General features: G+C 36.7%; 1 protein-coding gene across 1 annotated transcript in view; it reads left to right on the top strand.

Moving 5' to 3' along the window:
* Positions 1 to 18117, top strand: part of KIAA1328 (KIAA1328 ortholog) — a gene marked incomplete at its 5' end in the record, with an annotated part of 172000 nt that overhangs the window by 95786 nt on the left and 58097 nt on the right. Inside the window, 1 exon segment of the mRNA XM_012663843.1 lies at positions 10701 to 10882. Coding sequence (XP_012519297.1) covers positions 10701 to 10882 — 182 coding nt within the window.

Below are 18117 nucleotides of genomic sequence, written 5' to 3'. Positions count from 1 at the left end.
TTGACTGTGATCTGTAGGTTTTTTTATTATATTTGAGAAATATTCTACCATTATTTCTTTAAGATGTATTTCTTCATTTTTTTTTTTTTTTTTTTACCCCATTCTCAGTCTCTTTTCCTCTGGTATTTCAGTTATATTTGTTAGATAGCTTAATATTATCTCTAAGATCCCTGAGACTTTGGTCATCTTTCTTCAGCTTTTTTCTATCCCTAGTCTTCAGATTAGATCATTTCTATTGACTCTGTCACAGAATTTACTTTCCCTTTGTTCTTTTAATTCCATTTTTCAATTTTTGTTTCATTCATTGTAATTTTCAGTCCTAGAATTTCCATCTAGTTGTTCTTTAGTCTTTTAGTTTCTCTGTTGAAACTGCCTATGCGTACACTCATTAAGACCATATTTTCCTTTATGTCTGCTCTGGTTTGGATGTTTGTCCCCTCCAAACCTCATGTTGAAATTGATCCCAAAAATTGGAAGTGGGGCCTGATGGGAGGTCTTTGGGTCATGCAATGAATCTCTCCTGAACAGATTATTGCCCTCCACTGGGGGTGAGTTTTCACTCTTATTAGTTCTCTGAGAACTGGTTGTTAGAAAAAGACTGGCATTTGCCTTTCTCTCTCTTCCCCTCCACCGACCCCTTCATGTGAACTCTGCACAAGACAGCTCCCCTTTGCCTTCCACCTTGAGTGAAAGCAGCCTGAAGCCCTCACCAGATACTAGTGCCCAGTCTTGAACTTTCCAACCATCAAAATCATGAGCCAAATAAACCTTTTCTCTTTATAAATTACCTAGTCTCAAATATTCATTTATAACAATACAAAATAAACTAAGACAGTGTCCACCAACATATTTATAATAGCAAATTCAAATAAAGTTCTTATCTGCCAAGTTCAACATCTGGGCCATCTTTTGGTTGATTTTAATTGACTGATTTTTTTTCCTTGACTATGGGTCACATTTTCTTTCTTTTCATGTCTGGTAATTCGTATCATATCCTAAATATTATGGATGATACATTTAGAGATGTGGATTTTATTATCATTCTCTGAAGAGTATTGATTTTTGCTGTCATCAGCAATTTAATTACCAGCTAGTCACCTTGAACTTAGGTAGGTTTGGTTTTATGCTTAGTGAGGACAGATCTCTGGAAAGCCCAAGCCCCACTAAATTAGTGAGGCTCAATCTCCAAACTCTTTCTTCATTGTGTATTTTGTTAAAGCTTGATTTTAGTCTTTGTTAGAGAAGGTTTATAGTATGCCTTTTTCTACGATACGGACTTTGTAGTGTCTCACCTGAAGTCCAAGACATTAATGATAACTCTCCATTCTGTGTTAGAACTTAAGTTTCTTCCAGCATTGCCCAATTTGTAGTCATTCTATATAGTCAGATGTTGCTTAACGATTGAGATATGTTCTAAGAAATGTGGTGTTAGGCAATTTCATCATTGTGCAGGCATCATAGAGTGTACTTATACAAACCTAGAGAGTATAGCCTATTACACATCTAGGCTCTATGATAGAGCCTATTGCTCCTAGGCTACAAACCTGTACAGCTTGTTATTGTACTGAATACTGTAGGCAGCTGTAACACTATAGTAACACTATGTTTGTGTACCTAAACATAGAAAAGGTACAGTAAAAATACAGTGTTATAATTGTATGGGACCACAGTAGAATATGAGGTCTGTCATTGACTGAAATATTGTTATGCAATGCATGACTATATTTCTATTCCACTTTCAACCCTGTAGCAGCTACTCTTTGGTAAGTCTTGCAATGAAAAAGAAAACAAACAGTAGATAAAATCAACAAAGGAAAAAGTCGATTCTTTGAAAATGTAAATAAAAGTAATAATCCTTTTCAAGATTATCAACCTACTATGAGAAGAAGAACAAATTACCAATATTAGAATGATATTTTTTAAGTTATTAAGAAATGTAAATAATATTTTTACAAGTACTTTTGACAACTTAATATCAATTCCCTGAAATCAACAATATACCAAAACTGATGCAAAAAAGTACAAAATCTGAATAGCCTTATATCTGTTAAAGAAATTTAATTTCTAATTTAAAATCTTTCCATAAATAAAATTACAGGCCCATCAAGACTTTGCTTGTGAATTCTACCCAACATCTAAAGAAGAAATAATATCCATCTTACACAAATTATTTCAGAGACTAGAGCAGGGTTTTTCAGCTTTGATACTATTGGTATTTCAACCAGATAATTATTTGTTATGGGAGGCTGTCCTGTGCATTTTAGGATGTTTAGCAGCACCCCTGTCCTCTACTCACTAGATCCCAACAGCAACCCCCAATGTGACAATCAAAAACCACTACAGGCTGGTCTGAAGGTAGTGAGTTATCTCACTTGATTATTCACAGTCAGTTACAGATTGAACTCCTTGTTCTACTACTTAACCCCCCTCCTCACTACTGCACTTGACTAGTCTTAAAAAAAAAAAAAAAAAAAAAACTACTACAGACATTACCATATGCCTTTGAGTGACAAAATTCTCTCCTACAACACTTGAGAACCACTTGGACAAGAAGTTGGAAGAACTTTTTCCAACTTCTTTTATGAGGCCTAAACCAGGAAAAGGGATTAGAAGAAAAGAAAATGACAGGCCAGTCCTCCTCATGAACATAAATACAAAAAAAATAAAAAAGCAAAAAATCTGTAACAAAAGGTTTGCAAATTAAGTCCAGGTATATATAAAAAGCATACTACAGCTTGACTATATAAGGTTTATCCCAGGAATGCAAAGTTGGCTTAACATTTGAAAATCAATGAATGTAATTGGTCATATTAACATAATAAAAAAGATTTAAAAAAAAAAGAAAAACTTCATCTCAACCAGATGCAGAAAAAGCATTTGACATAACTCATTCAGTACTCATTCATTGTAAGGGAAAAAAAAAACACCTCTCAGCAAACTAGAAATTTAATAGAAGGTATCAGCAAAGATATAATACATCTTTTTAATGATAAACACTTTCAGGAACAAGGTAAGGATGTCCACTTGTACCACTTCTGTTCAGCATTGTAAGGGAGGTTCTAGCTAGTGTGATCAAGCATGAAAAATATTCAGAAGTAATTAAAACTTTATTTATTCTCAGATAACATGATTATCTATATGGAAAAATCCTAAGGAACCTGTAGAGACAAGTACGAGAATTATTAAGTGCATTTAACACAATAACAGAATATAAGCTCAATGTATAAAAATAAATTTTATTTCTATGTAATAACATTAATTAGCATATAAAATAAAAGAAAGCATTTATAGTAGCATCAAAGCCATCAAATACTGAGGAATAAATTTAGCAAAAGATGTAAAAAATCTCCACATTGATAATTACAAAATACTGCTCAAATTTAAGGAAACTTAAATAAATGGAAAGAAAGATCTGCTCTTATATTTGAACACTCAATATTGTTATAAATATCCTTTTTTTTTTCAAATCGAAGCTCAGATTCAATGCAATTTGAGTCAAAATACCAACATATTGTTTTATAGAACTTGGGAAACTTATTCTGAAATTTATATGGAAATTTGAAGGGCCTAGAATAGCAATGGCAATCTTTGCTATTCTAGAATAAATTGAAGGATTTATGCTACCTAATTTCAGATATGTAAATTAAAGTTATATAATCAATACAAGTTGGTATTCACATTAAGAGAGCTAAATAGATCAATGTAGAAGAGTAGATTCAGAAACAGATCCACACACTTATATGCTCAGCTGCTTTCTGACAGTGGGGCCAGGTGATTTAGTGGAAAAAGGAAAGTCTTTTCAACAAGTGATGCTGGATACACTAGATACAGATGTTGGGGGTGGTGAACCTTGGTCCCCACCTCACATCTTAGCCAAAAATTAATTTGATCTTGAGGTGCTGGAGCCTGAGTAGTGTGAGAAGGGCATCCACAGAGGAGGGCAGGTTGGCATTGGGTATCAGAGCTTGTGCACAGTGGGGAGTGTATGGGTGTTTAGTGTGGGAGCTTGGGCAGAATGAGGAGCAGGGTATCCATGTAGAGCTTGGCCCTGCATAGATCTTGTTACCAAGAGTGATGAAAAGGGCTACCTTCCAGCCAGGGTAGCCCAGTCGGGGATGGGTAGGGCACCTGTAGGGGAATAAGAAGAATTTTTTCTTCAACCCCCATAGGTTCTTAGTTGAAATGGACCCCTATAATGAAAGACGTATTAACAAGAGAAAAACTGTAAACATAAATTTATTAACATGTATATTTCATATATACATAGGAGACACTCAGGAATCACTTCCTAAAACCAGCATCTTTTCTGAGAACACTGCTTCTGACAGAGGCCATTTTTGAATTCCAGCTCGTACAGCATCCTCAACAAAGAATGGTAAAATTTTAGAGAAGTGACAAGATAAAGGAAAAGGACTTTGAGTCTCTAAAGGCAGCAGTTTGCAGAAAGGCAGATAAATGACAGATAAAAGCTAGTTAGTAATGCTTGTTAATGTAGATTCCTTTGGAATCATCTCCAGATGACAAGGGTCTAGAATTGTCTTCAGTGGTTAACCTTTGTTCTCCCTAGTAGAAGAGGGGCAGGATACCTTTTCTTTGCTTATCTGTGTCCTGCTTTTAGGCAAATGGAGGACAGAAAGCTTTCCTGCATTTGCTTCTTCTTAATTGTCCTCAGCTCAACAATCGTTTACATTTGGGGGTGGCATATTCTGGTCTCTCACAGTGTCCAAATAGAACTGTGTTGGCAGAAGCAGGCCAGGGCAGTGTGGTGTAAGAGGGGTGGGCTGGTAAGGGATGAGTGGCTGTGGTGATAGAATATTGTTTTCATACAGAATAATTAAGTAAATAATTATAAAGGAAAATGACAGGAAATTTTTTCACTGTTGAAGGGAGTTATATATATGGAAAGGAAGAAAACTAAAATGAATACTGTTGGTTTGGAGTTGAAATTGAAGCTATTAGTATAAACTCAGTATAAGCTCATGTTTTTCAATGTATATACCTACATATAGGAATATATATATATAGGCATACATATATTCTCTTGCCCTGTCCACAGTAAGGACTTAGGAGCCATGGTAATCCAATAGCTTTTTCCTTTTTTTCAATAAAAGGTGCCAGGTTTCCTTGAAGAAATGGCTGATTCCAGGGCTGGTTCAGAAATAGGACAGGCCGGGCGTGGTGGCTCACACCTGTAATCCTAACACTCTGGGAAGTCCAGACTAGTTAATTCAATGTCTACAAGTGCGTGGGACTCAGTCTATCACTCTTATTAAAAATTTCCCAAATTACTTACATGTGTACCCAGGCTGTGAATCACTTCCTAAAACCAGCATCTTTTCTGAGAACACTGCTTCTAACAGAGGCCATTCTTTCTGTCACATGTGATAAACAACAGAGACAGAGTGCCAGCATTTTTCTTGCAAACCTCCTTCTTTATGTGAATCTAAATATATATCTAGTTTTACTGCAGTCCATCCTTCCTTTTCCATCCTTTGCTTTCCAGCATTATCTCACCAGGACTTTGACATCCTGCTCAAAGTCACTTTCTCCCCTACACCTCCTACCATCATTCTGTGAGATTCCAACCTTCCATGTGGTTGATCTATCCATTGCCATAGCTAAAAAGTTTTTGTCTTCCTCACTTCACTCCAGATACACCATCCATGGCACACCCAGACCTTGCTATCATCCACGGGGGTTTCATCACAAAAATCATTGACTCCGATATCCCTCCTCTTCAGTTTGTTCATGTTCTCACATGTCCCGCGGGAATTTTATTTTTGTTGTTGTTTTGTATTATTTTATTTTTATTTTACCTTAAGGAAATATCTAAATCTTTCTTTTCTCCTCATTTTTCTGCTAGTCTTTCAGTCCCTGTTGCTCCACTTTCTTCCGTGGATACATCCTGGATGGAATGGTTGACGGAAACCACTCCTTATCGGTAAACTCATTTCCCATGCCCTCCACACTGCTGCACCAGCCCAATAACATCCAAACCCTACATCAAGCTCTCAGGCTACTTTCTCTGCTTTTATATCTGTGCACCTGAGCCAGGCTACAAACTTAGGATTTCTAATTCTGTTAGGCCCTGAACATTTCAGTACAGTCTTTTCCTTGTCATCGTCTCTAGTTTGAGTTCCCTCAATACGTACTCCAAACCTTCGCCTGTCTCCTCAATGCTCACTTCCCTTGTTCTCCGGAATGCATTTATCTCCTCCCTCACCAAGAAAATTGAAATCATAGCATATACATCCTCAACTCTGTCTCTCTCAACCTCCCCACTCTTAAACTCAGTCAACCAACTAGCAAAAAGCTACAGAGTTATTGATCAAGTTGCTTTCTTGAAATATCTTCTCAGTGTTCCATAAGTACCTCAAACTACATTTAATTTGCTCCACCCTCCCCCAAATCTCCTCTGTATTGCTTACCCACCAAAATTCTGGCAATCATTCTTGACTTCTTTCTCTCTCACTTTCCACATCAAGTTCTGCCAATTTTAAATTGTAAAATATTTTTAAAACTGTGTCTTCCTTTCCATTCCTACTGCTGCTTCTCTATTTCAGACCCTCATCTCTCACTAGAGCTGTTTCAGCAGCCTTCCAATTCATCCAGTTTCTCGCAGTCCATTCTCTAAATGATGCCAGAGTAGTTTTTCAAAAATACTAGTTGGATCATGTCATTTTTCTCCTTACAGACCTTCAGTGACTACACCTTGCCTACAAGATAGAGTTCAAGGTCCTTGATACGGAAACAAAACCTTTCATGATCTGATCTGCCCCATCTCACCTGCTTGACCTCTGTTTCTCCCTACCACATACCTCAGACTTGATGCTATTACAATACCAAGCAGTTTAACTTGCCAAAAATATGTGGTGAAGTTTTACTTGTTGGTATATTTGCTAATACTGTTTTCTTCCACCTATAACATCCTTCCATTTTTCCTTATCCCCTGCTTTTCCTCCAGGATTTAGTTTGAATGCTTCAGGAATCTCCCTTCTGTTATGCAGGTAGAGTTAGGTGCCCTGCCTTTGTGCTCCTTTAACATCCTATGTATTGCTCAATTACTGCAGTTAGCATATGGTATTAAAAACTCCATTTCCACCACTAGAATCACTTTAAGAACAGGAACCATGTCTCGCTCATGTTTTTACCCAGCACCTAGCATATATCGAGTACTCAATATATGTTTGTTTTCCTTTTTTTGCCCACCCCAGCTCCATAGCACGTATCAGGCCAATAACGTATGTCCTCAATAAATATCTGATGAATATATAAATGAATGATTGATTTGGCAATTTATTGAACAGGAATAAGGAAAGCAGAATTAGAGGCAACTGAGGTTTTTCATGAGTGACTGGGAGGATGATATCATTAAATAAGAATGGAAACAGATGGAGGAAGTCATTTGAAGAGGAATATTATGCATTGCTTTAGCATGAGTTGGATTGGGAGACAGGACAAGACATCCCTTTACAGCTTTTCATCAGATACTTGATCAGTTCCTAGAGGAATCTGCTTAGAAATCATAATTGAAGATGTAAAAGTGTGGCAAGGATCACCAAGAAAGTGCTAAGTGGGAATAGAAGGACAGGGACAGAATCCTTTGGAATGTCTGCATTTAAGGGGAAGAAAGCAGAATTCCTAGTAAAAGAATATGAGTAGAAGCCTCCTTAAACTGGAAGACCAATCAGGATAATGTATTATGAAGTCCAAGGGAGAAAAAGTTTTAAGAAAGAAGTCAATTGCTGTGGGGTGGTCTAGTAATAAGCAAGATTGTTTAAAAGAGTAAGGGCCTTTTAATTTGTTCTTTAAAACATATTTCTAGTAGGTATGTAAGAATAAGTTAATTTTCAGACTTTCAGCAGAGAAGCAAAGGAGAGAAGAAATGGTAATAGAAGGGAAATGGTGAGAGTTTTTTTTTTTTTTTAATTTTAAAATGCATGCCTATTGGAAGAAATTTAAACATTCAGAGGTATATAAATTAAAATATAAAAGTCTCCCCTCAGTCACCCTATTTCTACTTCTTCTTTCTAGTTTGTCATTTATCCATCTAGAACTTTAAAAATATTTTGGTATATTTTTGCTTTTATAAAAATGAGACCACATTATATATGCTATTATTGCAAATTGCTTTTATTTTATTTTAATAGCATGTCATGAAGCTTTTCCACATCAGTATAAAGAACTACCTCATTCTTTTAAATGGCTGAATAATGTTTTTTATGATGGATATGTACTATAATTTAGTCATTCTCCTTTTGGATGATATTTGCCTTCAGTTTTTCACTCTTATAAATAATTCTGCACTGACCATCTTTGACAAATATTCTCAGGCTGTTGTTCACATAATTCTATAGGATAAATTCTTAAAAGTAGAATTGTTGGGAGGGAGGGGCATTTTTATTCTCTATTGACGAATCACCCACAAAAAGATGACACCAACTTGCACTTCCTCCAACAGTGTATTCAAGTGCTCTTGTCCCCACACCCTCTCTGACACTGAGTAATATTATACTTTCCCATTTAAGGGAAGAGTTTTTGGTTTTAGGTTTAGGTTTTTGTTTTTAATAGAAGGTCTGATCTTGTTTGAAATCCTAGGAAAGAATCCAATTGAGAGAAGAAGTTTGTAAGTTATAAGAAAAAGAAACGTTTGACAGGCCATAGTCAAAGAGAGCCTGGGTCAAGATGGTATCAAGAATGTAAATAAAAGGCACAATTTTCTTTTGAGACATTAAGAGAGGAAATAATTGATAGGTGAATATGGAAATAAATATAAATGAAGGAAGAAAGTTTTTTATATAATCATCTTTATTTTAGGAAAGTTAGAAGCCAAGTTCCCAGTTGAGATGGAGGATTACCAGGATGGGATTTTGAATAAAGGTCAGGAAAGCCTCTGTGTAAAATGCTGCGAGAAGCAGGAAGCAATCAGTATTGGGAGCCATCAGCACTGGCCAGTGTTGGGAGTTCTGCTGAGCTGAGAATGAATGAATTTCTGGGAAGGCAGTGGTCATGGTCACATTAATTTTTTTACAAGAATGAGCAGAGATGTAGTTGTTGAATTTGCCTGGGTTTGGGGCTTCTGGGTTAAGGTAAATTTATATAACATTCACAGTGAGGTACTTTTATTCTCCCCATTTTCCTGTCCCATGAGTAGAAGTTATATAATCTAAGGTGCACATCTACTGGTGGGTCTGCACAGGGAAATGATCTCTGTGTTCTGATAAAATTGTTTTAAAAAAAGGAAAGAATAAAAATTTAATAGGGCCAGGTGCAGTGGCTGACTACCTATAATCCTAGCACTCTGGGAGGCTGAGGCAGGAGGATTGCTTAAGCTCAGGAGTTCGAGACCAGCTCTGAGCAAGAGTGAGACCCCGTCTCTACCAAAAATAGAAAAAATTAGCTGGGCATGGTAGTGCATGCCTGTAGTCCCAGCTACTCGGGAGGCTGAGGCAGGTGGATCACTTGAGCCCAGGAGTTTGAGGCTACAGTGAGGTATTACGATGCCACTATACTCTACCCAGGGCAACAGAAAGAGACCCTGTCTCAAAGAAAAAAAAATTAATATATTTCATTATGCCCATATAAAGCCATATAAATATTAGGTTTTTTATATCACTTTGAGCATAAATCCATTTAATTTCTTGGTTTGTATTAATAAATTATGATATGAGCAAACACTGCTAAAAATTCCAATCAGCACAAACCAGTGATATATATATAAGCTTATATAATTTGAATCCTAATCAAGGGCCACCTAGAATAATAATTGGCCTAGTAATACTCCATTCAACTTATTGTTGTCTAGAGATTCCCTCTGCTTCTAGGGAGTTTAAACATCATAATTTTTACAATCTTACTTTTTGAGTAGCTGCCTCTACCGGTTTCCCAGTCTTCTTAACTTTAATTTTCACATTGTTTATGGGCATGAAGAAGACAAAACCAAAGTGTTAGGAATTCGTGGTGAACTTAAATTACAAGGAACATGCTGGCAGAATAGTGAGAGGGATAACACATCCTCTGAGTATTTTTCCCTAAAATAATAAAATGTTATAAGAGGAAATGTGCTAATGGTGGGAGTACAGTTTATTAGAGAGAGAAAAAAAACATATATGTACGTGTGTTCATTTTCATTAAAATGCCTTTTATTCCACGTTTGCCTTGTTGACTTTTTAATGAGATTATGTAAGGACAGAGTCTTTACATAATGGAAACATGCTCTATTGCACTACTCCGTACATATTCTGGGTACATGTAAATACAATAACAATTGAAAATGAGAAACACAAATGCATTTTAGGTACATTGGTGATATTTTAATCCCTAATGTTCATTTTTAGTACTTGGAAAACATCTTAGATATGCAAATCTTGTTTTAGCATACTTTTTATTTCTATAGATATTCTGGTTCTTAGTCATACTCTCTGTGGCTTTATTAGCTGTTTCATCAGTTTGAGTCTTATTTCCCCAACCCCAAATGTAAGCTTTTTGAGGATGAAGACGATTTCTTCTCCAAAATTGTTGTGGTAGGACACCAAATAGACCTTGTGTAAATTATTTAAATTACACCGCAATAAAAGAAATAGGAAAAAGAAAGTTCTTACTGTCACAAATTGCATTTCAACTCATGCTGAATTTAAATATCTTTATGATCTGTATCGCTTTCTATGCTTTCTACAGTTCATTCATGTTTGTTCTTTTAGTTTATTTAAGTCAAAATGCAATGGCTGGCTGCTTGGAACATCACCATCCATTAAAAAGCACCAAGACTCCCCAAATAGTGGAGAGAACGGGAAGGAGAAGAAGATAGTTGGGTTTCAGTCACATACGGAAGATGATGCCCTGGGGACGTGTCAGAAGAAAGATACATATAGATCCCCAAAAGGTAAGTTTAGCATCTGTAGTAGCAAAATGAGAAGCTGCTGGGCGAAGGTGGTTGTTGGGGGATCTAGCCAGTGAATTTCAGATGATTTCCTACAATGAGGAGAAAGAGTTACATGTTACAAGCTGATGTGTACCTGCTAAGTCACAGGTAAGCACATCCTCTAGATTAGTGGAATGCATCTTCATTTTTTTTAGAATACTGGTATGAGAAACTGTATCCAGCTTATCCCTCTTTTTGCAAGCAGCAAACTTTAAGAATTATTCAGCAGTAAATATGGTCATAGACACAAAATAATGTTCAAAGTTAGTAAAGAGGGCAAGCAATTGAACATAAATCTCTCCTGGAAAAGTAAACCCTTCCAACTACAGTTAGTCCTCAATTGACTGGAGTCACGGGGTAGTATGGAGGAGAGGTCATGGACAACTCCACATTGTGGCTAAAACAAAACCTCCCAAGTCTAAAGCTTATATTGCCCAGCAATCTTGTAAGTGCCAGTAATACTTCCTATTGTATACATGGTAGATTTTTAAAACAAATCAATTATAAATAACTATGTGAAGTGTCAAGTGAAACAAATTTAATTGTGTTTCCAAGTTATTCCTGGAGTGGCTTTTGGCTTATTGTATCCTGGCATCCTTAAAGGAATGACTTTGGAAGAGAATGGAGCGAGCCTGAGCTTCATTGTACAGAAAAGATGTACAGGAAACAGAGGGCCAGAAAGGTCTCTGAGCCCCCTTCTGCTCACACCTCTTTCCCAGATACCTCTTTTTCCTGCTCACAACCAGTATCCCTGATTTCCTTCTTACTTACTTTTTTTGTCCACTGGGATAGCACCTTTCTACCTCTGGTGTTAAGCAACCAACTTTTCATAATCTCTGTAGCCATTCTCACATTTATTTATTAAAAATTGGGCAGTGCTTTATGAGAAGATCTTGCAGGTGTACCTCTCTCCCTGCTGCCATTCTAGCTCTGTCATGCTTTTTGGTTTTGATTATGATTAATCTAGAAATTGTTTAATCCTCTCCTAGATAATTGGGAGATGATAATTAGTCCAAACTTCAGCAGGCAGACTATCCACAATTTGAAACAAAAGCCAAAGTACATTTTGTTTGATGTAAGGCAAAAGTTTATGCAGACCTCCATTGCATTAGGACAGCTTAGAAGCTGCTCTTTAGACATTGCCACTAAAAACAAAAATGAAATTGAGGAGACTTACTCTGTGAGATAGAATCTTCTTTATTTTCTCTGTTAGTAGTTTTTCAGAGATGGAAAACTCTTACTTCAGCTTCTTCTATTCTCAATCTTTGCACTTTGGAGAGTGGGGAACCAGTCAAAATTGGTGTGGTGGTTACACCACAAGGCTTAACATAGTCTTCTGTTAACTTGCCACAAATTTGTGTTGTGTGTCAGCACTAGGATAAAATGGCAAAATGAGAAGAATACAGTGTAATAGCAAAAGGACAAATAACTTGTGTTATTGGTTAAGACCATGGTAACAATAGAAAGCAGCAATTGAAACAGGCACTTTGAGAAAGGTATCATCAGGCCAGCCCTTGCTGTGGTGGAGGTTAATCTCTCCTGGCCCAGCTGTTGAAGCCGGAAGCCTGGAACGGGCTTGTGTCCAAAAAAAATCAATTTCTAATTTGAAACAAAATCATTTTTGACTAACGGGTTCAGAACCCATTACTTTTTGCTATATAGTCTGCTGACATTTCAGCACTTTCTGTTGTGCACAATGAATCCTAATAGTCATTTTATAATGTTGCTATCCCAATCAATTTAACCAAGAAAAAGCTGTTACAATTCTGCAAAGTTTTCACCCATGGTTGTATTTTTTTATTTAGGTTTTTTTTTTCCTTTTTTTTTTTTTGAGGGAGGTTGTAGTGTTATAGTAAAAAAAATAGAAACTTTTTCATCTTTTTAAAAGAATTTTTAGTTTAAGGTATTCACAGGAACTATTAACTTTCTCTTCCACTCATGAAAAAGACTGTCTCATGTTTTTCTGTTCTTTTATTCTAATATGGAGCTATTAGCCAAATTATGGTCTGCCTGATCATTGAAGGAGCTAAAGTTGTCTCTTTAAGCCATTCTGCCCATTGCAGAGCTGGTATACGCCGATTTCATTATAGGGCAAAGTTATTGCGTTGGCATTTGCTGTGGCGCCCAACTAAATAAACGGGAGATACAAACTTTGCAAGGCATGCTGCAGCGGTTTTGGAAGCCCTGTTTATCATAAGGCCAATGACCTAGCACTAATTGCCTAAGTTACACTGCTTGGTTTAGCACCTCCTTAATTGCTTTTCCCTCTTTAGTGTGTCTGAATTTTTTGACATACCTTTCTTCTGCTTTATATCCTTTGTTTGTTTTGTTGTTACCCTTTAATCGTTAAGTACTACACAGGACATTTACTACAGGACCATTAATCTTTATTGCCAATCTCTTACTCCTTTACCTCTCCTATTCTCACCATCCTGCCAACTTCATTCATTGATGCTAAACTTGTAAAAAAGAAAGAGCCCTGTGATAGCAAAGATATGTACAGTATTATCAGAATTATACTTAAAATATAAACTGTTTTTTCATTCATCAATGTTTGGGATGCTGTGTTAGTTGCTTTTATGGAGCCATGTGGAACAGGGAGACATTACTCGGGAAATTCTAAACTTGGGTCAAGAGCTTTTTTTTTTTTTTTTTTTTTTGAGACAAAGTCTCACTCTGTTGTCTGGGCTAGAGTGCCATGGAGTCAGCCTAGCTCACAGCAACCTCAAACTCCTGGGCTCAAGCGATCCTCCTGCCTCAGCCTCCCGAGTAGCTGGGACTACAGGCATGCGCCACCATGCCTGGCTAATTTTTTCTATATATTTTTAGTTGTCCAGATAATTTCTTTCTATTTTTTTTAGTAGAGATGGGGTCTCGCTCTTGCTCAGGCTGGTCTGGAGCTCCTGAGCTCAAATGATCCACCCGCCTCAGCCTCCCAGAGTGCTAGGATTACAGGCGTGAGCCACCGCGCCCGGTGGTCAAGAACTTTTAAAAGGCATAAGTCTGGAAAAACCCAGCCTTCATTCCTCCTTTTTTCTTTCATGCAGCAGCACAGCATTCTCTCCCAGCTTGCCTAGAACCTCTCCTTCCTGAGTAATCCCTTTTATTACAGCTCTCAAAGCTGAGGGCTTTTTTTTTCTTGTTATGCTGGTGGGCTAGCAGAGGCCACGAGGCTCCTGAGCATTGACACGTTAAACCTTGGGGCTTGGCAAAGCAATGCCCATTCCTAAGTCAGGCTGTAAAACCTGACTTTGGCCATTCCAAAGCCCCCTGCTACATTTAGAGCTACCTCTCCTGTTTGTTCCTCTTTCATGCATCTCTAAATTCCCTTACAATGGTAAGAGAGGCTGAACCTAGAGTAATATGGATTTATCTGATGGCATTGACCACGCCCCTTCATTTTGTCTTTGGGGTTTTTTTAGGTTATATATCTTATATAGCGGCTGCTTCTGGTTGGGGTCCCCTAGTGACTCCCTTTTGTTTTTACTGGAAAAGGATTATAGACTTACCTGAAATGAGGAATAATCTCTGAAGCTTCTAGTTCCTCTAAGTCAGCCTGTGCTTGCAATGATGGGAATGCTCTTCATAGCCCAAGGTGGATTAAAATAGGTGACATGATTAAAGAAATGAACAAATTGGAGTATCGAAAGTACAGAAACCATTTCTATCTTGCCTCTAAGGAGCCTTTATTATCACAACATCATTATTATTACATATTCAATCATAAGAATCACAGGATACTGCTTCTGAGCTAAAGGTATGCTAAAAGTCGATGGCTTTATCAACAGCAAAGAGAATACAAGCATAGTAGAAGGCTATGAATAAACCCAGACATGTTGAATAAATTTTCCTGCCCAGTCCACTAAAAGGAATTAAAATGCAGAAGACTAGCATTAAACAGTTGAAGTTGCTATATATGGAGTATTGTCACTGTAAACCAGAGGGTCTACATTCTCATTCTTTACAGTGGAAAGAAATATTTCCAAATACTATAAAATTTACTTATTTATTATATATGCTTTTTGTCTTCTCCCTCTAAAATATAAGCTCCATATGTTCATTGTTGTATCCCCATCTCATAGAACATTGTTTAACACATGGTAGGTGTTCATTATATATTTGTCGAATGAATTAACATTATTAATTTTTCTTTCTATGCCCTTATCCCATTTTCCCAAAATAAGGACCTAATCAGTTAGACCTTTTGACCTCAGTGCCTGCAGTGATTTAGTGACTTAAGCAAAATATATGCTTGTCCCTTCAAAGTCCTTATGGTGATTAATTGGTAATGTCAAAGAGAAATCAGTAGAGTGGAGTCTTAAAAACAGCACTGCCTTAGGAGTCAAGAAAACTGTGGGGTTTTTTTCATTTCCTTTTATTCTAATTGAGGTTTAATTTATATATAATAAAATTACACAGGTCTTAAATGTACAGTTTGATAAATTTTGACAATTGTGTACACCTACGTAACTACCACTCCAGTTAAGATATAGTACATTTCCATTATCAACAAAAGTTCCCCCATACTCCTTACTAGTTAATCCCCGCTGACCCAGGCTTTTCTGTTTGGTTTGCTGATGGCTGTCTTCTTACTGTCTCCTCACTTGGCTTTTTGTGTGTATTCATCCCTGGTATGTCTCCCTCTTCTTATAAGGACATCAGTCATACTTGGTTTGACCCACCCGTATGACCTCATTTAACCTTAAGTACCTCTTTGAAGGCCCTATCTCCAAATATAGTCACATTCCAAGTTAGTGGAGGTTAGGACTTCAACATATAAATTTGAAGGGACACAATTAAGTACATAACAACTACTTTCTTTCCAATTTTTATGCCTTTCTCTTTCTTACCTAATTGTACTGTCTAGGGGTTCTGTTATAATGTAGAATAAAATGATAAAAGTAAACTTCCATGCCTTGTTCCCAGTCTTATAGGGAAAGCAGGTAGTCTTTCACCATTAAGTATGATTTTATTGGAGGCTTTTTGTAAATGACCTTTATCAGGTTGAGAAACTTTCCTCCTAGTTTGCTGAGAGTTTTTGTCATAAATGGGTGTTGAATTTCATCTAATCTTTTTTCTGCGACTATTGTGATTGTGTTATGTTTTTTCTTCTTTAGTCTGTTATTTGATGATTACACCATTTGGGAAATATGGGGTGTAATATCTTTTTTACAATGACCTTGTTAGATTTTGGTATCAGGGTTGTGCTGGTGGCATAAATGAGTCAGGAGGATGTCAGCAAAAATGGTGTGGTAGATACCTCTAGGGGCTTGTCTTTCCCCAGAAACAATAAAAAATCTTGCAAAAACTCAGAATCTACCTAATCAGAACTCTGGGAAATAGTGAAAGATTTACAGAAACAAAGCAAATGCTTAACCAGCAGAAAAGCTACTGAAACAGGGTAGGGAAACTTTGTGGAGTTTTAACTTAGCCTTGCCTACCTGCTTCCCAGCAGGGCCACAGTCTTGAGGATGGAGCCTAAGTTCCAGGTGTGAGTACCTGGTCCCAGAGGATGCAGAGCAGACCCTTTTCTCAAAGAATTGTTTGTCTGTTTTGACCTGTCTATGGATTCCCTAAAGGGCTGACACAACAAGCCTGCCTTTATTTTGCCTGACTTTGAACTTTATCAGAGCAGAGAAGCACAACTACATGGGGGACATTCCTTTAAAACACTGAAAGTCAAATGAACATACTACTAGCACCTGGGCTAAAAGACTAACAGTGAGGCAAATAATAGACACATCAAAAGCCAAAAAATTAGATAACCTAGATAAAATGGTCAAATTCCTAGAAACACCCAAACTAACAAATCTGACTCAAGAATAAATAGAAAATCTAATAGATATATACCAAGAGATTGAATCAGTAACCAAAAACCTCCCAACAAAGACAAGCCCAGGATCAGATGGCTTCACTGGTGAATTCTACCAAACATTTAAAGAAGAATTAACACAAATTCTTCTCAAACTCTTCCAAAAAACAAAAGAGGAGAGAATACGACCTAACTCATTTTAAGAAGCCAGTATTACCTTGATACCAAAGCCAGAGAGAGACATCACAAGAAAAGAAAAAGAAAACTATAGCCAACATTCCTTATGAATATGGATCAAAATATTCTCAACAAAATACTAACAAGTCAAATGCAGCAGCACATTAAAAGGATTATGTATCATAACCAAATAGGATATAGCCCAGAAGTACAAAGGGGCTTCAACATACAAAAATCAATCAATGTAACAGAATGAAGGGAAAACCACATAATCATCTTAACTAGCACAGAAAAGGCATTGGACAAAATCCAACACTCTTTCATGATAAAAAAAACAGTAAAGTGGGAATAGAAAGAAACTTCCTCAACATGATAAAGGGTATATATGTTACTCAATTATGAAAGACTGAAAGTTTTTCTTCTAAGACCAGTAACAAGATCAATATTCCTGCTTTCACCACTTCTATTCAACATTGTACTAGAAGTTCTAGCCAGAGAATAAGCCAAAAAAAGAAATAAAATATATCTGTATTGGAAAAGAAGTTAAACTTTCTGCATTAGCAGATGACATGATCTTATGTATGGATAACCCTAGAGAATGCATAAAAACTGTTAGAGCTAATAAATGGATTTAGAAAAGTTGCAGAATAGAATTCAACACACAATCATTTGTGTTTCTATGTGCTAGTAATGAACAGTCTGAAAAGGAAATTTAGAAAACAATTCCATAGTATTCATGCATGGTGTTTTGTATTTCTGTGGTATCAGTTGTAATGTCTCCTTTTTCATTTCAGATTGAGTTTATTTGGGTTCTTTCTCTTCTATTCCTGGTTAATCTAGCAAGTGGTCTGTCGATTTTGTTTATCCTTTCAAAGAACCAACTTTTTGTTCTGTTGATCTTCTGCATTATTTCTTTGTTTTCCATGTCATTTTGTTCTGCTCTGACCTTTGTTATTTCTTTTCTTCTGCTGGCTTTGGGTTTGGTTTGCTTTTCCTTTTCTAGTTCTTTGAGATGTGACATTAGGTTGTAAATTTGTGATCTTTCTGTCATTTCGATATAGGCATTTAAGGCTATGAATTTTCCCCTGAGGAATGCTTTTGCTGAGTCCCATAGATTTTGATAGCCTGTGTCCCCTTTGTAGTCCATTTATAACAGCATCAGAACAATAAAATACCTAGGAATAAATTTAACCAAGGGTACAAGAGT

Source organism: Propithecus coquereli, unplaced genomic scaffold (genome assembly GCF_000956105.1).
Source record: "Propithecus coquereli isolate 6110/MARCELLA unplaced genomic scaffold, Pcoq_1.0 Scaffold833, whole genome shotgun sequence".
NCBI lineage: Eukaryota > Metazoa > Chordata > Mammalia > Primates > Indriidae > Propithecus > Propithecus coquereli.
The sequence above is the reverse complement of the archived record's forward strand: the minus strand, read 5'-3'. Positions and strand labels throughout refer to the sequence as shown.